Source organism: Bufo gargarizans, chromosome 1, assembly GCF_014858855.1.
Source record: "Bufo gargarizans isolate SCDJY-AF-19 chromosome 1, ASM1485885v1, whole genome shotgun sequence".
Taxonomy (NCBI): domain Eukaryota; kingdom Metazoa; phylum Chordata; class Amphibia; order Anura; family Bufonidae; genus Bufo; species Bufo gargarizans.
Window position 1 is genome coordinate 452,957,506 of NC_058080.1, and position 26,181 is coordinate 452,983,686.

Below are 26,181 nucleotides of genomic sequence, written 5' to 3' on the forward strand. Positions count from 1 at the left end.
AATACTCTGCGTTTCAGAGAATGTCCTGCAACCGACCACTGACAGAACATCTGGACAGTATCAAAAAGCTTTATGTAATGTAATGCTTCACTCTGCAGCTTGAAACCTAAAGCATAATGCAAGCATCATAAAAAATAACACAATTCTTATCTTAAGTAAAGAAAAAACAAAGGACAGCTCTCCTTTTGTCTGGTCATTTAAAGGTGCTCCAAACTAGTGTTGCACCCTGTTCACCAAGTAAAGTAGATACAAGAAAAGTGAATGGGCACTCATATAGATGGAGTCGTACAGAATCAAGGTATTCACATAAAATCCATGTAACATTTAATAGTATCAGGGTGGATAAAGATCAATAATTTTTATTTTAATTAAAAAAACATATATATTATTATTATTTTTTAAATAAAATGCTTTTTGAGGGAAATATATTACCATCCAAAAAGTTATTCCATCATGAAATAAAGATTAGTTTTTTTAATTATGTAGAATAAGGCTGTATATGTTTAATTGTTTTGGTAAATAAATTCCATTAATCCATTCACAATGTCATGCTCTTCCAGAGGTTTTTGTAAGATTATTGGGCAGTTTCTCTGCCTACAAGATATTATCACAGATGCTTAGTTTACTTTTGCCGTTCTCAAAACTGAATTTAACTCAGCAGAGATCACATGCCTCTTCTTCACAGCATAAATGTTACAACATGAACAGAGTTGAGAAAAAGACCTTAATCCTAACTTCTACAAACCTATGAATGCAGAATCAAACTAATATGAAAAGTTGTTATTCTAAAAATCTTCATCTACTTGCATATTATAAGTTATACCAGCAAGAATTAGTCTTTATGTAGAAAACTGAGTTAAATCAAGCCTTACTGACTAGCGATTTAAATCAAATCCACCCTGAATAGTATTCAATAAAATTAAAGGGGTTGTCCAGGTTCAGAGCTGAACCCAGACATCCCTCCATTTTCACCCTGGCAGCCCCCCTAACAGGAGCATCGGAGCAGTTCATGCTCCGATGCTCTCCTTTGCCCTGCGCTAAATTGCACAGGGCAAAGGCATTTTTCTGAGTTCCGGTGACGTACCGGGGCTCTCTATGGGGCTTACAGGAACCCCGGTGACGTCACCGGCACTGATGGGCGGGATTTGGCTCTGCCCTAGCCAGTAAAACGGCTAGGGCAGAGCTAAAGCCCGCCCCTCAGAGCCGGTGACGTCACCGAACACACCGCTGGGCGGAAGTTACCGCCCGGCAGTGTGTTATTGAAAACAAAAAAGAGCCCGTGCCCTGCGCGATCTAGCGCAGGGCACTGGAGCGCATCGGAGCATGAGATGCTCCGATGCTAGGCTCAGGGGGGCTGCCGGGGTGAAAATAAGGGTATCCGGACAACCCCTTTAATATAAACAAAATTACAATGTACTAAATGAGAGAATATATAATCTAAAATAATAAAATAGGATGTGATTGATCGATATAACAATGTATAAATGTCAGGTCGACTGATGTATTGCTGAGAAATTTTACATATCTTTGGGATGAGGTTGGTCCAAATAGTATATAGCGCTTAGAGTGGTGCGCTGGAAGATCGGCACAGCAGGTTGATGTGGTAATACTACCAGCTTCTACGGTGGCACTTATACGTGAGCCAAATGATGAATGAGACAAGTATGTCCTCTTGAGGAGAGGTAAGTGGAATTGGTATATTCCAAAAAGTGCAAAAAGGAAAAAAATGTTAAAATAAAGTGAAAAAAGGATAGTAGCAGATATATATATCTATATCTCTATAATACGATATCTGGTAGTCAGAAGGTGTTAGTGGTTCTCTGCCACTCAAAGGGAACTTGTCAGATATTATGATCCAACTTCATCAGTTTTCTCTGTTAGAAAGTCTCCCTGGTAAGTATATCTGTAATTGCAGCACATTACACAGAGATATTATTGGTGTATTATATTCATGTGCTGCTCCAGTGTGGATTCATTGGTACTCATATTTGCAGGTTCAGTGTTCATTAGTGGCATCCCACGTGGGATAACTGAACGGTAAGCTTACCTCTATCTGTATTTTGTGTGATGCCAGGAGGAAAATTATGGATTGGATTCATATGTAAAGCAGGTGCAATCGACAGTCTTTTGATCGGTATAGTACTGCACCTCGCTGTATTCTCTGTAGCGATCACGATCTCTCGGCTGTTGGCTCTGTGTCTTTGACGTCCCACATGTCTCGGGTAGCGCAAACACAGGTAGTTTGAGTAGGCTGACTCAATGCTACTTCCTGTAACAAGCCGGCTGCAAGCTGCAGCTCTTGCTAGGTAGTATTACCACATCAACCTGCTGTGCCGATCTTCCAGCGCACCACTCTAAGCGCTATATACGGTACTATTTGGACCAACCTCATCCCAAAGATATGTTACCTTTCTCAGCAATACATCAGTCGATCTGACATTTATACATTGTTATATCGATCAATCACATCCTATTTTATTATTTTAGATTATATACTCTCTCATTTAGTACATTGCAATTTCTCGCCCAATTTCCTTGGGGGACACAGAAGACCTTGGGTATAGCTCATCTCCCTAGGAGGCGTGACACTAAGTGAAAACTGTTAAGCCCCTCCTCCATCAGCTACACCCTCAGCCTGGAGAGAGAGACTGCCAGTTTTTGCTTAGTGTCCAAGGAGGCAAGACACTCCCTGCTACTGCAGGGCTGTTTTCTCCTTGTTTAAATTTTGATTTTTACTTTTTCTTTTCTTTTTGTTCCAGATCATCAGGGACAACAGAGTCGCACTAGACCTCTCTGTTTCTCCCGGGGTTGAGCTGCGCCAGTGCCGGTCACCCGCACTGCTGCCTCCCCCACAGAAGACAAGGTGGATCAGGGCAGCCCAGCTCCCCTACATCCCGCCAGCGCAAGGGTCGCCCGCACGCCAAGTCCCTCTCCCAGCGTCCTGCCACTACGGTGCCAGTAGCTGAAGGGGCGACCCTGCTGGAATGGACCGAGGGTGAAGACGACTATGGTGAGAGAGTGGCTTCTCCAGCCCTACGTCCCCCACCCTGGTCTCCTGCGTGCCTGACCCCCCATACTTGGACCCTTCGGTCACTGCTGGACCTAGGCTGGCCCCTGGGGTGCTGCGGGGCGACATTCCACTCCCTGCTCCCTCTCCTCCCTTCTGGCCCTCATGGGACATTTTAGCAGCAGAATGCTGCGAATAGGCAGCCACATCGCCTCCCTTCACATATCAGCGTCCCTCCTGGAACGCTGTGCTCACATCCTCACGGGCACCCGGTCTCAGGGTCCCCCCATCCCCTCACCGATGCGCTGCTCTGGACCGGGGGCCTTTTCCTGACGGCAGTGCTGCTTGGGCGACCGCACCTCCGGCGCTTCTTCCGGCCTGCTGGGCCGCACCTCCGAGCTGGGCCGCACTTCCTCCCGGCCCCCGACTGTTCCGGCCTGCGGGGTAGACTCCCGCGGCCGGCATTGGCTTGAGCACGATGCTCCAACGATTCCGGCCGGCCGTCGGCGACTTCCGGCCGGGCGCCGTAAATTTTGGTCCAGGCTTCGGCCTACTGGGCCGCATTCCGGCGCTCCACCCGGGCCCCTGACTTCCGGTCCGCGGGGTGGGCTTCCGCGGCCGGTTTGTCCAGGCAGTCCGCTCCGGTTTCCTGTGCGGCCCCGGTCAGCCGGGTGCCGCAGAAAATTTAGGCCCCGGCTTCACGGCCTGCTAGGCCGCAAACTTCCGGCCTCTGTTTGAGGGGGCGGGAACTTCTCCGGGCGCGAATTCTTCCCGCCTGGAGGTTCCCCGCCCCCAGGGGATCGCGGCGCCGCCTCCTCCTCCCTTCCAGGTTGGTGGCTGTTAACCGTTCGGGTACCGGCCCCCGTGCTTCTGTTTGTTTTGCTCGGCTGATGGGCCTATATGGCTGGCGCGCCCCCCCCCCCCCTCTACTTCTATGCTGGGCACCTGTATGGTGGCACTTCTTTCTGCCTCAGTGAGGCCATTTTTTATTTGGGAATGCATAACATGGTTAAGCTAATGGATTTCTTGTGCGCTGCGCAGGACGCTGCAGCCTTATCTCAGTAGCGCCGCCTGTATGCGTGCTCCTTCCATGAGCGGCATGGTGTCGCACTCCCCGGCTGGTGCATGCTTCCCTTCTTTAGCCCTCTCCGGGATGCAGCGCTGGCCAAGTGCATGCGCCCTCCAGCTATGGTAACTGCCATGTGCAGACAACCCCTTCCTAGGCGAAATACTGCACTCTCTCGGGCTGCAGGCTTGCCTGGTGCATGACCCCCCGCTTAGGTGGAATACTGCACTCTCACCGAATACGGTGTTGGCCATGTGCACGAGAACGCTGCACTCGTTGGTTCGCTGCAGGCCATGTGCACAACCCCCTTCCATAGGCGGAATGCTGCACTCATTGGATTCGTTGCCGGTCTTGTGCATGTCCTCCTTCCATAGGTGGACTCTGCACTCTCGCCAGATACGGTGTTGGTCTGGTGCACGACCCCCCTTCCATAGGGGACCGCTGCATTTTCACTGGATTCACTACCGGCCATGTGCGCGATTCCTTTCCATAGGCGAAATCGCTGCTCTCACTGGATTTGATACCGGCCATGTGCATGACCCCCTTCCATAGGCGGAATGCTGCACTCACTGGATTCGCTGCCGGTCTTGTGCATGACCCCCTTCCATAGGCGGAATGCTGCACTCACTGGATTCGCTGCCGGTCTTGTGCATGACCCCCTTCCATAGGCGGAATGCTGCACTCACTGGATTCGCTGCCGGTCTTGTGCATGACCCCCTTCCATAGGCGGAATGCTGCACTCACTGGATTCGCTGCCGGTCTTGTGCATGACCCCCTTCCTTAGGCGGAATGCTGCACTCACTGGATTCGCTGCCGGTCTTGTGCATGACCCCCTTCCAGGGGCGGAATGCTGCACTCACTGGATTCGCTGCCGGTCTTGTGCATGACCCCCTTCCTCTAGGCGGAATACTGCACTTCATTGGTTATGGTGCTGGGCAGCCGGCCATGTGCATTACCCCCTTCCATAGGCGGTATGCTGCATTCTCATTGGATTCGCTGCCGGCCTTGGGCATGCCTTCTTCCCTCAAGCGCCATGCATACACCCTCACTGACTGGGGTCGTTCTCTCGCTGATAAGTTGCTGGCCGCGTGCAGGACCCCCTTCCATGGTGGGATGCTTGCAACTCACTAAATCCACTGCCGGCCATATACATGTTCCCCCTTCCGTGGGCGGTGTACGGCACTCTTACTGGATTCGCTGCCGGCCATGGACATGTCTCCTTTCCTCAGGCAACATACACACACTCTCACTGACTGTGTTTGTTCTCTCGCCAGTGTGCTGCTGGCCAGGTGCCTGACCCCCATCCATGGCGGGGTGCTCGCATTCTCCCTGGTTGCAATACTGGCCATGGGCATGGCTCCCCCTTCTGGGCAGCATACTGCACTCTCACCAGATACGTTGCTGGCCTCTAAGATGGGTGAAATGCTTGCACTCCCATTGGATACGGTGCTGGCCTTGTGCGTGACCACCCCTCATTCCATGGGTGGACTTTTTGTACGCTCACAGGACTCACACCTGTCCTTGTATGTGCTGTGCTGGACTTGTACTTGTCCCCATTCATTGGCGAAGTAGTTGTACTCTCACAAAATTCGGTGTTTGGTGGATTATTGCACACTCACTTAATGTTAGGATTACCCTGTGCATGTCCCCTTTTCACTAGGTGGACGTCCTGCTGGATGCGGTGTGGCCATGTGCATAGCCCTCTTCTGGGCGGAATATGGTATGTCTTCCTTCTCTGAAGTAGGTGCTGGTCTTGGGCATCACCCCCTTGTTGGGCGGGCTTTGCACGCTTGCTGCCCGCACTGTTTGCCAAGTACATTGCCCTCTCTTCTGGGCAGACTGCTTGCGCTCCGTCGCATGCCATACTAGTCTTGTGTGTGTCCCCCCTTCCGGTTGCACTTTGCACTTCTGTGGTTTCTGTGGGGCTCTGTGGCTGGCCCTCCTTGCTGTATGACTATTTCGCAGTGGGCGGACACTCTTGGGGGCTGCTACTCTGTGCGTTGTTGGGCCGTGTATGCCTTCTCCTTCCGTAGGTGGGTTGGCTTTCTCACTGCTTATGGGGCTGCTTGTACGTATGCCTCCATTCTTCCTGCGACTTGTCGTTTTTCTCTTGGGATACGGTGATTGCCGCCGGCCTGGCACTCTTCTCTGAGGAGATCTTTCTGTTCACCTGGCCTGGATGGGCTCTATTGTTCTCTACTGCAGCGAGCTGGGTGGTATCCGTTCTCTGTTCGGAGGGTATATTTGGTGTTTCCGTTGTGACGGTATCCACCATATTCGTTGGCCCTTCCGTCTGGGGAGTGTTTGTGGTTCCTGGATGCGTACCCATTAGTTACCCTGTGGCATTGCTTCCCAGCGCAAGCGGTCACATGGTCGAGAGTGCTGTCTCCAGCGTCCCTCGCAGTCTACGTTGGCTCTGGCCGGATTACGGTTCCCTCGCCTGTTGCCATTCCTCCTCTTGGATGCGTTTTGGTTCGAGTCCTTCCTGTTGGCACCCTCCGTGCTTCAGTTTGTTTTGCTACCAGGTTCTAGCCGCTCTTTTTGAGCAGGTCGCCCAACTTCTCTTGGTTGCTCGATTACCGAGGTCAGGGACCTCCACTTTCGATTCGTTAGGGTATTCGCCTTCTGCGAATTGGTGAGCCGGACATCTCGGAGTAGCGGAGTTCTGCTTTTTGAGCGGTCCTGTGGCTTCCCTGTTGCCCACTCCTCCTTGCGGTTGGAGGGTGTCATCCGTCTTCTCGGCTATTTTTTCTCTCAACGGCTCCGTTTTGGCTTCTCCTGGGTCAGTTTCACTCCGATGTGGCTTCTGCCCCGGCCAGGCTTCAGGGGCTGTTCCTTCACTGCCCTCCCCCCTGGGGAGACCATGGTTGTTCATATGGATGGTCCCGGTGTTCCTTATGACCTCGTACTGTCTCCATTGTTCACACTGGCTGTACTAGCTGTGTGCCTATTACCGGGTTTGCCGCATTCTGTCCTCCCGCTGGGTGCAGATTACTTTTACCATTCTGGGCGCTGGTCCTGCTTGGACTTTACCTTCTCGGTAACCTGGCGTGCCTACTTTCTTCTGTCAAGATTACCCTTCAAGCCCCCTCTTCGGGTCTGTAGAACACCTTCCTGTGGTGGCTACAACGACAAGGACTTTAGCCTGACTTGTCCTGGAGTCTGTTGGAAACTGGCCGGGTCCCTTTCGGTTCCTTCCGTTTGTCCATCTGCTCCCCCACTCCGCGTGGATTTGGGACGGCGTTGCTCGGGGGCCGATGGGACCAGTTTTCCCAACCTTTTTGCCGTGTCACTGATTTGCGCTTACTCGCATTGGATTTCCTCCCGTCTGCCCAGACGAGTCCAGCGAGCACACTAGTGTTCGCTCCCGGCCGTGCTTCGTCCAGGTTCTGTTGTCTGACTTAGGGTCTTCCCTGGGGTTCTTTAGGAAGCTGGGCATTCACCCAATTCTGCCTTTCTCTTCCCGTGATTCGGTCTTCTCCAGTCTGGCCTGGACCTGCGACTGGGACTCTGTTACTTGAAGTGTCTACAGTTTTTTGCTTGGACATCTCCGACTCTTGTCGACGCTCGGTCTCTTGTTTCCAGGAGGTCCGCGCCAAGGTTCACGGCTCCTGGGTGCTTTCCTCCGCTTAACCACATGGCTATTGCTGTGGTTACTGCTCAAGGGCAGGGCTCTGTTTTTTTTTTTTTTTTTTTGGTGTCACCGTTCATTTCACCAGAGCGGTTGGTGCCTCCGGGGCTGGAGGCATGGGCTTCAGCCATGTCATTGTGCAGGGTGGCCACGGTCTTCCTTGCACTCTTTCCCAGGTTTTCCTGGGTGCGTACTCTGGCTTCGGCGGCGGTTGCTGCCTTGGGCCGCCTGGTTTTTGCAGGTGGCATTTCCTTGCTGCCTTCGGGTGCTTCGCCTTGGTGCTGTGGTCCCTCCCCTCTTGGACTGCTTTTGAACGTACCAAGGTCTTCTGTGTCCCCCAAGGAAATTGGGCGAGAAAACGAGATTTTTGTATAACTTACCAGTAAAATCTCTTTCTCGCTCTTTCCTTGGGGGACACAGCACCCACCCATTCATTGGTTTTTTTCTACACGGTTTCCGAGTTTTGTTTACCCGTTGGGTAGTTGGCTTGTTGTTTCCACTGGTTGGACTTTGCCTTTTCTCACTACTTGGACACGCAACTGGCAGTCTCTCTCTCCAGGCTGAGGGTGTAGCTGATGGAGGAGGGGCTTAACAGTTTTCACTTAGTGTCACGCCTCCTAGGGAGATGAGCTATACCCAAGGTCTTCTGTGTCCCCCAAGGAAAGAGCGAGAAAGAGATTTTACTGGTAAGTTATACAAAAATCTCGTTTTTGTGTATATTAAATTTATTGATTTCATTGAATACTAGTAAATGTTACATGGATTTTATACGAATACATTGATTCTGTGCGACTCCATCTATATGAGTGCCCATTCACTTTTCTTTTATCTACAATTCTTATCTTGCCAGTCAATAACCTTAAAAAATAATAACCTTAAAAACAAAGAAAACATTAACTCAAACATAAAAGCTGGAGGCTGTACGAATACAAATATAAATACATTACAGGTGAAACTCGAAAAATTAGAATATCATGCAAAAGTCCATTTATTCCAGTAATGCAACTTAAAAGGAATTGTTCAATATTCTAGGCTCAAAGTGTCACACTCTAGTCAGCTAATTAACCCATACCCCCTGAGCAAAGGGTACCTCAAAATTATGACTTTGGGGTTTCATAAGCTGTAAGCCATAATCATCAAAATTATAACAAATAAAGTCTTGAAATATCTCGCTTTGCATGTAATGAGTCTATCTCATGTCAATTTGCATTACTGAAATAAATGAACTTTGCACAATATTCTAATTTTTTGAGTTTCACCTGTAGTAATTGTATTCCGTACATTTAGTTTTTGCTTTTAAGTTTTTTTCTGAAGAAAATTAAAGTTTCTAGAACTGGATTTTTTTAATGGTGTTTTTGCAACAGAAAAATGTCTGTATGTGTGTACATGATTCTCCTGCATCCTGCGGTAAAAGACTAGAACCAGTATATACTATAATCTCACGTGAACCACAGCAAGATAGTGGTCTTTCTGCAGTTGACTTACCATCAATCTTCTCATTCTTTCTTTCTCAATTCGTTCAGTTTCTTTCTTTTGTTCTCGTTCAGTGTTGGCATGCCATGTAGCAACAGCCTTTGAAAGTTTCTGGATTTTGCCGGTGACCGACCTGTGATATTCTTTGAAGTCTTTAGCATGTTGCAATATACTGTTGAGATACTCCTGTAGGTGAGAAGGTAAGGAAGAGCAAGGTTACCACTGGATCCAGGGAATACAAATGAAACCTATGCTGACAACTATATTGCGGCTGTGTACAACTTTTCAGTTGAGAGGCGCTATAATTTAGCCTTGCTTCAATGCTAATAGAAAAAAAATGGTGACACTGTCTAACCGGATGACTATTCTACCCTAGGGGCTTTGCTTCCAGAAATGTCCTCTATTATATGCCACAGGAAACACCACACATGGACATAGGGACTGTCAGTGGTGCCACATTAGAAAGCTGCGCGGTCTCCATGTGCATCAGCGCACAGCTGAAAATTACTAAATGAAAAGCTTGCCTTCTGAAAGGGTTTTTCCCAGACTAATACTGGACTCTGGATTGGTCATCCGTATTTGATCGGTGGGGGTCTGACACCCAGGACCCCACTGATCAGCAGTCCAAGAAGGCAGTGGCGTCGGCAGTAGCACCGCGCCCTTCTCTCACCTTCCTCTAAGCCGAGTGACGACATGTTAATCGGTCATATGGCCTAGGTGCAGCTCAGCATCACAGAATTGAATGGGGATGAATTTGTTACCAAGCACACAGCGCTATACAAAGTACAACGCTGTGCTTGGTAAGCACGGAGAAAGCTGTGGCGCTCCCAGGAACGCGGGTGTATTTTTAAACAGCTGCTGTAGGACCCCCACTGACCACATACAGATGACCTATCCAGAGGATAGGTCATTAGTATTAAAGTCTCAGAAAACCCTTTTAAACATTATATACCAGGGGTGGCTCAAAAAAGGCAATAAGCTGGTAACAGTAGAATCCTGCTCATAGCTGGTAGGTGATGTGCGTGATGCGCTCTTATGGTCAGTTCTTCTCTCATCTACACAGTATGTGATTCAAGTTTATGTCAAGCCGGGAATCTTACAGCATTGCTGGGAAAGCAGCGTGCTGCATGTAAGTCTTGCTTTGGACATGGCTATTAAATACAAATGATAAAAGGCTACAGACTATTCGTAATTGTTCATGAGCATAGAATACATTTCATATTAGAATATAAGCTTAAGGAAGGGATCAATTAGATTGCGTATCCTACTTGCGTAGAGTGCAAAATTCTAAACTTAGGAAAAGCTGCTTGTCTGTGCATGGGTCTAAAGATGGCCATACAAATAAAATAAAAATAGGCTGAATAATCTAATATACAAGAGGCACCCTGACTAGTCCTGATAGCAGATGTCAGGGAAATGAAGAATATGGCATGTTGGATTTCAACATGCCCAATGTTTTCTGCTCAGTCAAGGAATTTTGTAACATGTTCTATTTAAAAACATATGCAATCGCAAATCTGCATATATCAAGCATCTTTTCCAGATACTGGTTGTCAGTGCTATATATGCTTGATCTGAAGCAGCAATATTCTGTTCCTCTGACTACTTCACTTGTCAAACTTCCTCTGGCTGCGGTTTGGACACTGTTAGCTGCGGTTACAGATGAAGAAACATTATGCCTTACTATAGGGCAAAAATAAAAATTTCAAACCAAAGAAAACTTTGTCATACCTGGTGCTTCTGTCTCCGTTTCCGCTCTTGTTCAATTTTCTGTTGCTTTTCAAGTTTCTCAGTCATACGGGCTTCACGGAGAGTTTGTCTCTTATTTCTCTTGTAAGCCTTGGAGTTAAGGGCTGTCTCAAGTGTGGTATCCCGACGCATGCATGCCACAACCTCCTGTCTCAGCTAGACAACAAAACAGAGAATATAAATCACTGCAAATACTTTAAAAGGGGTTCTGTCATCAGATATGTCACAATAAAACACTCATCTGACATGTCTGCTTGACAGTTTATCATCATGGACTTGGTCCCATCTTCCCAGGTGCCTGCATTCTTTAGAAAATTGATGTTTTAGGATATGCAAATGAGCCCCTCGTAGCAACGAAGGTGGTGCAGCTGCACCTCACTGCCCTTCATGCCACACACACCCACCACTGACTGGGCTAGGCAGTGAAGACATACTCACGCCTGGCCCTGAAGTTTCGCAGGAGCTCATTCAGTGCACGAAACATCAATTTTGTCAAGAACGCAGGCACCTAGGAAGATGGAACTAAGAGAATGATGTTCAACTGTCAAGCGCATATCTCGGGAGGGATGGTTTTATTGTAACGTATCTGATAATAGAAACTTTTTAAAGGGAATCTGTCACCAGTTTTTTGCTGCCCGGTTCTAACAGCTCCATTCATTAGCTTCTGGCTTTTCCAGCCTCTGTCACTAAGGCCTCATGCACACGACCGTGCTGTTATTTGCGGAACGCAAACCGCGGATCATCAAAAAATGGAAGCTATCCATGTGCCTTCTGCTATTTGCGGAACGGAACGGGCGGCCCATTGTAGACATGCCTATTCTTGTCTGCAAAACGGACAAGAATAGGACATGCAATATTTTTTTTGCAGGGCCTCGGAACGGAGCAACGGATGCGGACAGCACACAGAGTGCTGTCCGCATCTTGTGTGGCCCCATTGAAGTGAATGGGTCCGCATCCGAGCCACAAAAAGTGCGGCCCGGATGCGGACCCAAACAACGGTCGTGTGCATGAGGCCTAATTGACAGTTTTGATTTAACAGCAAGGGTGGAGAAAATCAGGAGCTTAGGAATATTCAGGATCCATCGGCATGCGCCGGAGCTGTTTAGTACACGATTTTAGCAAAACAGTTGGGTCAGTTAAAGAAAGTGACCTAGAATTTCTCTAAGGGAATCGGTAATCTGTCACTAATTTATGCTGCCCTTTAAGTCCTTTTACACAGGACAATTTAGGAGGAGATTGTCGCAATTACATGCAGCGATCTCCTCCACAGTATGGGAAAGAGCGATTTCTAACGCTCATCCCCATACAGAATCATTGTTTGCCAGCAGCAAAGGCTGTTGAGGAAGCACGATCTGCTGCCAGCAAATTACGATTTAGGTGTCCGCATGAAAGATGCAATTACCCGACGACCAAGTGTTTCACTCATTCATCGGGTAATCTGCAGCACCTTTACACTGCCAGACAATTGCTTACTAGTTGATTTCAGCGGTCTGTCATTTATAAGTTAAAAGTAAGTGGTTGCCGAGAACCAACATCACAATCATTGCAGACTGGGCCTGGAAAAGAGTCATGGCCACCTGAGAAGAGTCCTTCAAGAGTTATTCATGGAGTCCTGCTCTCCTGCCCACCTGCTGATGACTGACAGTCTTCTACCTAGTTTTCTCCCTTTCTCTGTAGGAGAGAACTGCCAATCATCAGCAGATGGGCAGGAGAGCAGGAGATTATGGATAACCAGGACTCTTCTCAGGTAGATTTGACTCTTTTCCAGGCCTGGGCTGCAATGATTATGATGCTGGTTCTCGGCAACCACTTAACTTTTAGCTCATGAGTGACACATCGCTGAAATCAGAATTTCTGTCACCAATTTATGCTGCCCTCAGTGAGCTCAGTGACACAACCCTTTAAATACCTATTTCTGATTTAAAAAAAGTGTCTGAAAATGAAATAATGTAGTCACCTGTCGCTGGAAGTTTAGAAGTCTGAGAGCTTTTAACTCCACTGTAGCTTTTGTTCTCAGATCAGGTGGCAGAGAGCCTGGTAAGTTTTCCAGTTCCTGGATCCGATGGGCAATACGAGCCTGAAGTCTGAACACACAAAAGTCAACAATATTTTAATACAGGAAAATAAGGCAGTCAGCACATCAGTTTTCATTTATAATGAATAGTATAGTCCAGAAAAAAAACAGTATTACCAATGGAGCACAAGGGGAGACAATATGAACTATAAACTTGCCTAAGGGTTTATGGCCATGACCGTATTACAGCTCGGTTTTTATATGGCTACTTCACAATTATTATTTATTTTTAATTTTTTAGGTTTGTCGGTCTGGTATACAAAGAATCATAGCATGCTCCACTGGACTGGATATAGATTTTTTTGGGCCGATACCGATAACCTGTGAATTTTCAGGAAGATAGCCGATAACTTATACTGATATTCTGTGCATTTTCATTTTAGAAAAAAATAAATTACTACACAAATCTGCTGTTAAATGAACATGTTTATTGTTAACGTTTAGCTTTTTTTGTAAATCTTTCTTTTTTATTGGTAAATATGTACCAGGCTGTTACTGATGCATTGCTGAGAGCAATTTAAATGCGGTCAGCAGTCATATGACATCCCATCAGGTTACTGATGCTGACTGCTAATAAATATATACCTCATAATATTATACATATACAGCGTGTTAAAACTCATACTACATCATACACTCCTTATATACCTCGCTCATACTACATCATACATACACTCCTTATATACCTAATAGTATACATAACATATACTGTGTGTATATATACCTCATACTATTATACATATACAGTGTGTATATACACCTCATACCAACTACATCATACACACATTACATACTATATAATGTCTGACTGTATGATGTAGTATGAGGTATATAATACATAACAGACTGTATATGTATAATAGTATGAGGTATATGAGGGGTGTATGATGTAGTAATATATAACACACTGTATATCTATAATACTATGACGCACGTATTTATTACCATATTACACACTGTGTATACGGTCTCAGCACTCGTCGTTTCTCTGGTACCCTGGCCTACACTGACCACTTTCCCGCCTCTAGATCGGGGACATTCCAGGCAGGCACGCCCACACGTGTAGTCTCTCCTCTACTCCCGCAATAGTAGGCACTGGCAGTTCACAGACATGGCGAACTCGGAGACTTCGGGCGGGCGTATGCGCAGTGGACACATTGGTATATTGGCAAGGTTAGATGCCGATAGTTTACAAAATCATGAATATCGGTCGATAATATCGGTAATTCCGATAATCTGTCAATCCTTAATTGCATCTAGTGAAGAATACATGGATCCAACGGAAACCGTGCGGCAGTACACAGAGGCTCTTTAGTATGACTTAGTACAAACTGCAAATTTCACTCCACATCACTACTTTTAGGCCTAGTTCACACGAACGTTTTTTTTTTTGCGAGTGTACGGGCCGTTTTTTTGTGTTCCGTATAAGGTACCATTCATTTCAATGGTTCTTAAAAAAAAAACGGAATGTGTTCCGTATGCATTCCGTTTCCGTATTTCCGTTCCGTTGAAAGATAGAGCTTGTCCTATATTTGGCCGTAAATCACGGGTTGTGGCTCCATTCAAGTCAATGGGTACGCAAAAAAAAAACGGAACACATATACGGAAATGCATCCGTATGTCTTCTGTTTCCGTTCCGTTTTTTCTGAACCATCTATTGAAAATGTTATGGCCAGCCCAATTTTTTCTATGTAATTACTGTATACTGTACATGGCATACGGAAAAACGGAAAGGAAACACAACGGAACTAAAAAACTGAATAACAGATCCGTGAAAAACGGACCGCAAAAAACAATAAAAGCCATACGGTCGTGTGAACTAGGCCTTACACATATGATGTCTTGTCCATCAGTAAATCAAAACCTATGGCTTTGTTCACATCTCTATTGGAGACTGTTACGAGCCACCATAGCAGATTCTGTTAAAGTGGGTCAAGATAGTGCCGCAAGCTGCACTATTTTGATGGACTCTCGAAGGACTCCACCGTAACTAACAGGGTCCCTTCGAGTGCCATTGGTGTTTTTTGAGCCTTTATTTTTCTGTTCCTAGAAAGGAACAGAGAACGAGAAAAAGGCTATATTCACATCGGAGTCCATTTCCAAGAATAAAGAAAACTATTCTAAGATGCACCCCAATGACGTCTGTTTAGAACAGAACCTGAAGTGATGATGCAGTGGCGATATAAGGCGCCATGCGCAATACTACCATGTGGCCTATCTGGATGAAATAGGATTGGACAAACGCTCTATTTTCTGAACACCGTTGACCATTTAATTCTCAGCTTACTGTGGAAAAAGCACAGACTGCTTCTGTGATTGTGGATACACTTTCCCTGCGTCTCAGCAATCCAGCAAAGTTTCCTATGGTCAAGTTCTGCCAAAAATCACATCAGTATCAGTGACTATTCAGACTGTACCTTTGGTTTTGGTGCCTCTTCTGTGCCTAGAGCCTCTGAGGCTTGTACCAGTTTCCCTGACTCCAGTGGGTAAGCTGGCAACTACACTGGGACTTTCCCAGGAGGTAGCGGTCTGGTTGCTAACCCGCAGCAAAGTACAGATCCCTGTACCAGTGTTAAAGGGTGAATATCAGGGAATCGCCAAAATAACGCCCATAAGCCGAATGCACACGGCCGTGTTTCATGGCCTGGATTCCTGCTGAGAGCAGGAGCAAATGGAGTCATTGGTTGCTATGATGCCGTGCGCTTCATGCCGCCGCTGCACTACAGTAATACACCCGCATAGATCATACGAGTGTATTACTGTAGTGCAGCGGCGGCATGAAGTGCACGGCATCATAGCAACCAATGACGCTGTGCGCTCCTGCTCTCACGGCCGTGTGCATTTGGCTTTAGGGTTAGCCCTACATCAAACCAGTTAGTTGGCACAATGGGTTCACGTCCACTGATCCACAACAGCGATTATGGCCAGTGAGAACTGATCCTCAACTGGTTTGGTCTAGATATGCACTCCTTGCATTTTGATTGTGGTATTATTTAGATCAGACAGGAATTTGTAGAACAGAAATAAAAAGAGGGCAGATTTATGAATTCTCCCTGACGTTGGACAGGATAGAAAGGTAGACTGAACCGCAGACATGTTTGAAACCTCTCTCTTCCTTACACTGCCTCTTGGCAGCTTATCTTATACCAATAAGGGGGGGAATGGGGGTCAACAGACCCTGCAGTTAGATTCATAATGACTGTAGTTGTGGCCACACGTGTGCAGCTCTCCGCTCACCTCTACTGCAATACAGAAACAGCAGAGGATGCTCGGATAATTTTTCCCAGTCTAAGCTAATTCATTTGCTAATGAACAAATAAGGAATAGTAACGTAATAAATTGCATTATTTGTGCTAGTAGGCAGAAACCCCGACCCCCAAAGCAAAGAGCTGCAAACACAGCAGTTTGTAGTCAGCGATTAGAACAGTATTTACTGCTAATATGCCCTGGCATGCCATATGAATAATTAAAGTATACTTGATTACTGAATGTATACATAGAAATACATCACATTTACTGTATACTATTGCACCCACAGGGTCAGAGGACTGTATCCGATGATTCTTCTTACAATAAATTCATATCTCCTGAAGGATCCATAAACCTCTTCTCTGGACTTGAAAAATATCCCCAGTCTGTAATACAAGCCTGTTCCTTGCTGAAGAGTAACCCCTCTTGATTTACAGTTCAATCTCTATGAGAAACCTGTCTGACCTAATTCTAATTCACTTTTTTGTACTCTGGAGGAGAGAAAATGAGTCTCATGCAGTGCTGCAGAATTACATCTTTGCAGTTTGGGGTGTTTTAAAGCCTCAAATCTCCTTTGGAGAAAATCTTTCTTTGGCAGTGTATTTAAGTGTATTTATAGAACAAAAGGAAAAAGGGACGATCACACAGGACTGTAGAGCGACCGCCCTGAGCCAGCAAACTGGAGTCACGCCGTTATTTTATGTGAGGGACACAGTGCATTCTGGTCATGTAGCTGCACTTTATAGACAGGCAAATGTAAGAAGAGGGTACAATACTTACAGTAAGGTAATACTGCACAGCATATACATAAAAAAAATAAAATAAAAATTTGGAAATGACTTCTGGAGAAGCAGGTGGCTTCATTCAGCCTGTTTAGCTAACCTAACAATTTTCATTTTATAGTTTTTTTTCCCCTCCCTATTTTCCAAGAAGCCAAACTACCGGTCTTTTCTGTTCATATAGCCGTATGAGAGATTGTTTTTGAGGGACAAGGTATACTTCCTAATGGCACCATTTAATATTCCAAGCCATGCATTGGGAAGCTGGAAAACTATTAATGAGGTGGATTTAAAAAACACACAACTGCGCCATAGTTTTATAGGATTTAGTTTTCAATGCATTCACGATGCGCTATCCATGATCTTTACTTTGTAGGTCAGTACAGTGATACAAAATTTATATAGGTTTTATGTTTTCATACATGTAAAAATAAAAAAATTAAAAAATAAAAAAAGCGACTTGGGCATTTTTACTACCAACCCCATCATGGTCTTAAAATTAATCAATCAACTAACAATTTCATATTTTAATAGCCTAAGGTATTTTTGGATGTGGAAATTCCAATAATATTTTGTCTTCACTGTTTTAGATGGAGCAAACAGTCATCTCATCCCACAAAAAAATGATACCCTCCTAAGGCAATCAGCCCCCCAAAAAAACAAAACAAAACAAAACAAAAAAAAAAAAAAAAAAACACACGACCAAACCCCTCAGGTGAACACCGTAAAAAAAAAAAAAAAAAAAAAAAAAAAAAAAAAAAAAAAAAAAAGTTAAAAAAAAAAAACTGTAAAAAGCCATTTTTGTCACCTTACATCACAAAGTGTAATACCAAGCGATCAAAGTCATATGCACCCTAAAATAGTACCAAACAAACAGTCATCTCATACTGGAAAAAAAAATAAAAAATAAGAGACAGTCGCCCAAAATTAAAAAAAAAAAACCTATGGCTTTCAGAATATGGAGACACTAAAAAAAAAAAAAAAAAAAAGTCATTTCCAGTGGTGCCATCTCGGGGTACACACATGATTTTTTGATCACTATTTCATTTTAAAAAAAGCAGATTATTAAACAAAAGTAATTTTTGTCAGCGTTCACCACACAAGAAAAAAAAAAAAAAAGTGATCACTTTACTGTTCAGGTCGTTACAGATGCGCAGATTATGTGTATAAAAAAAAAATAGTTTTTGCATTTGGACTTTTTAAAAAAAAATTTAGAACTTTAACTTTTTGAATTTTGCATGAACATGTCATTTTCTGATCTTTAAGATAAAACTGCAATACTTTGCGTTGGGCTTTTAAGGGTCCGTTCACACATCCGTAGTGTCGAGCGGCCCTGCAAATTCTGGATCCGCAATACACCCGGCCTGTACCCCCATAGAACTGCCTATTCTTGTCCGCAATTGCGGACAATAGGACATATTCTATTTTTTTTCCATAGCCGCGGACCAGAAGATCGGAGGGGGGGCTCGGGAAATGCAGACAGCACACTGTGTGCTGTCCGCATCCATTCCTGCCCCATAGATAATGAATGGGTCCGCACCAGTTTCGCAATTTGCGCAACGGATGCGGACCCATTCTGCGGACGTGTGAATGGACCCCAAGTGTTATGAAGCAAGAAGTAGGTCTCTCCCCTTCTCTGGCCACTTAGATGTTGTTGCATCTAATTGGTTAAACGGCTGGGATTGGAGTTATCTATGATCCTGGGCCTTCGAGCAAGGTGTAAAATGTGTAGTACACCTGGAAACGGAACGTGGAGAAAGCACCAGATACTACTACGGTGTGTATAGGAAGGAGTTAAACAGTAATGGCACAAATCTAAGGTGTCAGGCTGACTAGAGGACTAACGCAACCATTTATATGCCATTAGGAGAAAATAATAGCCTATGACCTTTAGTAAAAGGTTGAAATATATGTTCTATATTTAAATATCACAGATTTGAGTGTAAGGTGGGCGACTTGGTCTTTCCCTCCTTTGCACTGCAGTAAGAGTAGAGTTGGCCCTGGATACTGCAGACACTATGATGCTCGCAATTACGGCTCCAGCCTAATGACAACTGTATGCATATATATTCTGTGAGATACAGACTGCAGACTTGCCATCTGCTGACACAAATGCTAGAATACCATGCTAGGGAGGAGAAAAGGCAAAGCTTTCACCACTCCTAAATATTGAAGGCACAAAAGAACAGGGACCTGGAGAGAAATATTGCAATACAAAATAAGAAATCTTCTGATCAACTATTGGTAGAATAGGAAGCCAACCTAAACGATGGTAATCATTTGTGCTTTCATTCATTGTATATTTCTATTAACGTTATTTTGCGTTTTTCTGGCTGCACGAACAAACACTACGGCATTAGAGCAAACATCACAGCAGGGGCTGCCCATTGTAATCTTTATAGACAAAGCTAGCTTCTTTTCTTTTTCCTTCTACAAGCAGAGGATGTTTTCCCTCCTTTAGATTAAATGCAATAATAGTAAAAGATCGAAGAAATATTCCCTTAGGCGTCAGTACGGCACATCAAGGGATAGCTCCGTTTGTACAAGTAAATGGATCCCTGTGTGCAGACTGTGCAGGAGAGCTGGTCAAAGCAATTATTAGCATGTTGATGTTCTGTGGACTCCTGCCCCTTAAAGATCATTACACATAATAAGCCCCAGGGGGCCGGTCCCATCGCTAGACCTCCCGCCAACACAAAAGACTGTGACACACGTCTCACACCGCAGGGAAGCAACTGATGCTTATTATCTGAATTTTCCATTGCCCACTCCCACACATTTGAGTCAACCTCTAATTCTCGGTTAGTCAAAAGCCTGGTGCTAGTAAAGGCAGTGGAAGTGATTTTGGACATCTTTTTATTTAAAAGAAATGCAGCAAAATAAAAAGCAGACCGTGCATGTTAAATGGGTAAAATAAATGAGAAAAAATATACAGTACAGACCAAAAGTTTGGACACACCTTCTCATTCATAGAGTTTTCTTTATTTTCATGACTATGAAAATTGTAGATTCACACTGAAGGCATCAAAACTATGAATTAACACATGTGGAATTATATACATAACAAAAAAGTGTGAAACAACTGAAAATATGTCATATTCTAGGTTCTTCAAAGTAGCCACCTTTTGCTTTGATTATTGCTTTGCACACTTTTGGCATTCTCTTGATGAGCTTCAAGAGGTAGTCACCTGAAATGGTTTTCCAACAGTTTTAAAGGAGTTCCCAGAGATGCTTAGCACTTGTTGGCCCTTTTGCCTTCACTCTGCGGTCCAGCTCACCCCAAACCATCTCAATTGGGTTCAGGTCCAGTGACTGTGGAGGCCAGGTCATCTGGCGCAGCACCCCATCACTCTCCTTCATGGTCAAATAGCCCTTACACAGCCTGGAGGTGTGTTTGGGGTCATTGTCCTGTTGAAAAATAAATGATGGTCCAACTAAACGCAAACCAGATGGAATAGCATGCCGCTGCAAGATGCTGTGGTAGCCTTGTTGGTTCAGTATGCCTTCAATTTTGAATAAATCCCCAACAGTGTCACCAGCAAAGCAGCCCCACACCATCACACCTCCTCCTCCATGCTTCACGGTGGGAACCAGACATGTAGAGTCCATCCGTTCACCTTTTCTGCGTCACACAAAGACACGGTGGTTGGAACCAAAGATCTCAAATTTGGACTCATCTGACCAAAGCACAGGATTTCCACTGGTCTAATGTCCATTCCTTGTGTTCTTTAGCCCAAACAAGTCTCTTCTGCTTGCTTCCTGTCCTTAGCAGTGGTTTCCTAGCAGATATTCTACCACGAAGGCCTGATTCACACAGTCTCCTCTTAACAGTTGTTCTAGAGATGTGTCTGCTGCTAGAACTCTGTGTGGCATTGGCCTGGTCTCTAATCTGAGCTGCTGTTAACCTGCGATTTCTGAGGCTGGTGACTCGGATGAACATATCCTCCGCAGCAGAGGTGACTCTTGGTCTTCCTTTCCTGGGGCGGTCTGCATGTGAGCCAGTTTCTTTGTAGCGCTTGATGGTTTTTGTGACTGCACTTGGGGACACTTTCAAAGTTTTCCCAATTTTTCGGACTGGCTGACATTCATTTCTTAAAGTAATGATGGCCACTCGATTTTCTTTACTTAGCTGCTTTTTTTCTTGCCATAATACAAATTCTAACAGTCTATTCAGTAGGACTATCAGCTGTGTATCCACCTGACTTCACAACGCAACTGATGGTCCCAACCCCATTTATAAGGCAAGAAATCCCACTTATTAAACCTGACAGGGCACACCTGTGAAGTGAAGACCATTTCAGGTGACTACCTCTTGAAGCTCATCAAGAGAATGCCAAGAGTGTGCAATGCAGTAATCAAAGCAAAAGGTGGCTACTTTGAAGAACCTAGAATATGACATATTTTCAGTTGTTTCACACTTTTTTGTTATGTATATAATTCCACATGTGTCAATTCATAGTTTTGATGCCTTCAGTGTGAATCTACAATTTTCATAGTCATGAAAATAAAGAAAACTCTTTGAATGAGAAGGTGTGTCCAAACTTTTGGTCTGTACTGTATACATGAATTCACAAGGGGATAGATGACAAACATTTGTAAGGCGCTTTTCTCACAGGGACTCAAAACGCAAGGACGGTTGTGTGGCTGGTCCCACTCCTTGGGAAGTCAGTGGCTAGCGTCTAGGTCAGGGCCGAAAAACCTGCGGCTCTCCAGCTGTTGTAAAACTACAGCTCCCACCTTGCCCTGCTGTAGGCTGATAGCTGTAGGCTGTCTGGGCATGCTGGGAGTTGTAGTTTTGCAACAGCTAGAGAACCACAGGTTGGCCATCCCTGGTCTAGGTGCTTGATCCCAATACACTCTAGGTCCAATTTCATAGAAAGCCAATTATTGCCTATTTATATATTTTTGGAGCGTGGGAAGAAACCGGATTAGCCATAGGAAAGCCACACCAAAAGAAGGAGAACATACAACCTCCATGCTGATGTTTTCTCCTTGGTCAGATTTGAACCTAGGACCACAATACTAACCACTAAATTGAGAGAAGTCAAATTTAATGTTTTGTTTTTGCACTTTCATCAATAGTACAAGCCTTGATTCATGATCCGTTTGTCTCACTTCTATCAAAGATCAATCATTTTTGACAGGAGAAAAAGTCCTGCATGCCGTAAAAAAATAAAAAAAATCTGACGGATGTGACGCTAATGCTTCTAGTAAGTTTTCTATCTGCATACCCGCCCCCTACATAACGCTAGCGCCATAAATGTTCCAATAAACAATGAAGATGTATAAGATCTATGGTGGGCCCTTTGTAAGTTTTATTTTGTACCTGTATTCTCTTTCTTGTAGAATTTCAACAGGATCTAAGCCCTGGGGCTTCTGGATTGGACTTATTCGGTTCTGTTTTTGCTGGAGTTGAACAATTGGAGTAGGTGTCGGCTGTGGAACCGATGGACCAGGCAAAGCAACAGAGGGTGAAGCTGCAGGTGGTGCTGGCGATGGTCTGCCACTTGGCGGTGGCACAGAAAGTTTCTGTGGGGTACTTGGGACATTGAGATCAGAAGTTTGACCTGATGATAATAAGAATATGATGGTCATAAGTAAATGACAAGAAACACACAAAGACTGAATAAGGCTCTCCCCACTGCGTGCTGCACTATTTTTTTCCCCATGAAATATGCCGACATTTCTGATGAAGGTTCCTAATGAAGCCTCCTATGGAAATGTGAGCAGAGCCCTATACAATCTTAGAGGTTATACACTACAGAATTTACAGAAATTCCTAAAATTACTATTGCGAGTTCATCCATTTGCTTTCATATTTTCTTGAACTAAATACCATGAACTGCTCGGTATCTAAATTCTTCACAGCACATCCCCCAACTATAATCTGCTGCTGTAAAACTGGTTGTGGGGGGATGAACACCACAGGACTTTTCAAATGAAGCAGCTTCAAGGCCACTTCATTCAGACAGCTCTGCTTCTTGTACAGATAAGTTATGTAATCAAAGGGAGTCTGTCACCAGGAACGTCAACCGTAAACCAGGCACAAGGACTCGTACAGTTGGCTCGGCTAAATGTAATCTGTTGCTTCATTCTGGAGAAAAAGGACTTCCATATGCAAATGAGAAGTTAAGTGCAGAAAGGGTGGTCCCAAGTCACTGTGTGCCCTTGCTCCTCCTGCTTCCTTTGCCAGTCTCTTCCTCTCCGTCTTGATTAACAGGGTGAGGTTCCTGCACAATCATCTTTCTCGACCCGGTCAGTCAAGGAGAGGGAAGAGGAGCAGGGTTGTCCCACTATTTGTGGTGCTCCTAAAGGGGTTTTCCTGATTACAGATGTTAATGACCTACCATTAAAGGGGTTTCCGGGCTACAGATATTGACAACCTATTCTCAGAACAGGTCACCAATGTCAGATATGTGGGCTGTAACAGCGACCGCTGTGTGCAGCTGTTCCCTTGCTTACTGCCGCTTCCCATTCACCACTGCAGTCCTGAGCTCTGTTTGTGTGGGTGCTGTTGTTCTGGGATCCGCTCCACAGTTTGCTCTCAGCCCTAGTCTCAGCATGTTTGCCATTTGTTTCCTGCAGCACTTCCTTAAGGGCAGGCGCGCATCACTTCTTGGGCTTTATGGGTTAGGTAATGTGACCTCGCTGACCTATTCTAGTCCTCCTGCACAAATATAAGTGGCTCAGCCCCCTGACTCGTATCTGTATTCCTGGATTCTGCTACCTGGTAGATCCCTTAACGCTTGCCTTGACTCTCCTGTTGCCGATCCGGATTGCCTGACCTGTATCCGTGCCGCCTACCCAGAACTTTTGCCTGTCTGACTAGGCCTCTGCCTCATCCTTCGGTCCTGCACCCCTGGTGTTCCCCTCAGGAAAGTCTATCCCCACAATCAGGGGTACTGTGAAGATCCAGGGGTTCACTTAGACAATGCCCTTGGAGGAGGTAGGACACATGACATGGGCGTTCTTATCTTTAATAGTGTCTTTTTATTAAGTTTTAAAGAGTACAACAACTCCAAGATATAACAATTAACAGACAGCACACCATCTGGAGTAATTCAGTGACCACCACTAGAACAAGACAACGTCATGTTACTAGGGTTGTTGCAATGGCAAAATTTTGATTCGGTTTCGATACCATAAAAAAAGTATTGCGATACTCAATACCACGCAAAAAGAATAATAACACCCAAAAAAAAGTGTGTATTCCGCATTTTATGGAATGTCCGGCCAATAATCGAACAGTCCTATCCTATTTTTGGGGGGGACAAGTGGACAAAAAAAAAAAAAAAAGTGAATCGCGTGGTATTTATTTCTTTTCCTGTTACGGTGTTAACCGCATAGGAGATTTTTTAAATATTTTAATAGTTTGGACTTTTCAGACGTAGCGATATGTAATATGTTTATTTATTGTTTAAATATTATATATGTAAAATTGGGAAAGGGGGCGATTTCTACTTAATATTTTGGTGTTTTTTTTATTTATTTAATAACTATTTCCCCCCTTAAGGGCTAGAACCTGGGATCTTTTCATCCCTTGTCCTATTCACCCTGATAGAGCACTATAACCCTGCTTTCACACCTGAGCGTTTCCCAAACGCGCATCAAACGCGCGTTTTTGACACGCGTTTCTGCCGCGCGTTTTTTGTAATAGTAAACGCGCGTTTGTGTCATTGACTGCAGTGTCCTATGGCCACAAACGCGCGTCAAAACGCCCCAAAGAAGCTCAAGTACTTGTTTGAGCGTCGGGCGTTTTACAGCGCGATCGTACGCGCTGTAAAACGCCCAGGTGAGAACCATTCCCATAGGGAAGCATTGCTTTTCATGTGTTGAGCGTTTTACAGCGCGTTTGAACGCGCTGTAAAACGCTCAGGTGTGAACTTAGGGTAAGGGTGAGGCTACTTTCACACTTGCGTTCGGAGCGGATCCGTCTGGTATCTGCACAGACGAATCCGCACCTATAATGCAAACGCTTAGATCCATTCAGAACGGATCCGTTTGCATTACCATGAACAAACAAAAAAAATTAAAAAAAAATAATTTTTTATTTTTTTTTGTTCATGAGCGGAGCGGAGGACAAACGGTGCCAGACTGATGCATTCTGAGCGGATCCGCATCCACTCAGAATGCATTGGGGCTGTACGGATCCGTTCGGGGCCGCTTGTGAGAGCCTTCAAACGGAACTCACAAGCGGAGCCCCGAACGCAAGTGTGAAAGTAGCCTGAATAGGATATCACACTCTCCCTGCTGCCCTGTGCATCGTACACACAGCAGCAGGGAGATGACCATGGCAGCCAGGGCTTCAGCAGCGTCCTGGCTGCCATGGTAACCGATCGAAGCCCTGTGATTACACTGCTGGGGCTCTGATCACAACTGCCACCAATGAGAAGGAGGGGAAGGGACGCTATGGCCACTGCCACCAATGATTTTAATACTGGGGGTGGATGCACGGCGCCACCAATGATAATTAACCTTTAATACAGATACAGGAGTCGGGAGCTGGCCTCTATGACAGGGCGCTGAGATCAGCGTCAGTTAACCCCTCAGGTGTCGGCTATGTTATTCCGCCACAGACACCCGCCTCCTGTATCTGTATTAAAGGTTAATTATCATTGGTGGCACAGTGTCCAGGCCGGGTACCTGCTATGCTGGCTGCTTAACTCTGGGGCTCGGGCTGATGCCAGGGAGGACACAAAAAAAGCTCAGATGGCGCAGCAGTTTACCTCCCCCGTCCTGCCTCCTGCTTTAAATAGCCACACATTCATTGGGCTCAGCGGTGGCTGCGCCATAGGAGGGAAGGATTCCCTCCTTCTCCACTGTCAGGAATAAGAGAACATAACGCGCACTGAGCGCCAATGTTCTCTCATAAGAGGAGATACTAGACAGCCTAGTATCGAAAAAATGAATATCCCGGTACCGAATCGATACTGGCATAAAAGTATTGATTGGGTATCGAAATTTCGATACCCGAAACAACCCTACGTGTTACAGGATAAAAAATAAAAAAAACACATATGACTCCTTTCCAAGGAGGCAACAGCAGAGTTCTGGGTATGAAATACAAAAATACGCCAACCACATTCAGGCATACATACATCAAACATTCTCCCCCGCCCTCCGGACCTGAGAAGAGTATGCTATTTTGAGGAA

General features: G+C 45.2%; 1 protein-coding gene across 3 annotated transcripts in view; it reads right to left on the reverse strand.

Moving 5' to 3' along the window:
* Window positions 1-26,181, reverse strand: part of SMARCA2 (SWI/SNF related, matrix associated, actin dependent regulator of chromatin, subfamily a, member 2) — a 299,308-nt gene that overhangs the window by 200,463 nt on the left and 72,664 nt on the right. For all 3 annotated transcript variants that reach the window (XM_044272604.1, XM_044272612.1, XM_044272595.1), the window contains exons 6-9: window positions 22,355-22,595; window positions 12,884-13,010; window positions 10,909-11,082; window positions 9,190-9,363 (exon numbers count right to left, since the gene is read on the reverse strand). In XM_044272604.1, the coding sequence (XP_044128539.1) occupies window positions 9,190-9,363; window positions 10,909-11,082; window positions 12,884-13,010; window positions 22,355-22,595 (716 nt within the window). The remainder of the gene's footprint in view (window positions 1-9,189; window positions 9,364-10,908; window positions 11,083-12,883; window positions 13,011-22,354; window positions 22,596-26,181) is intronic.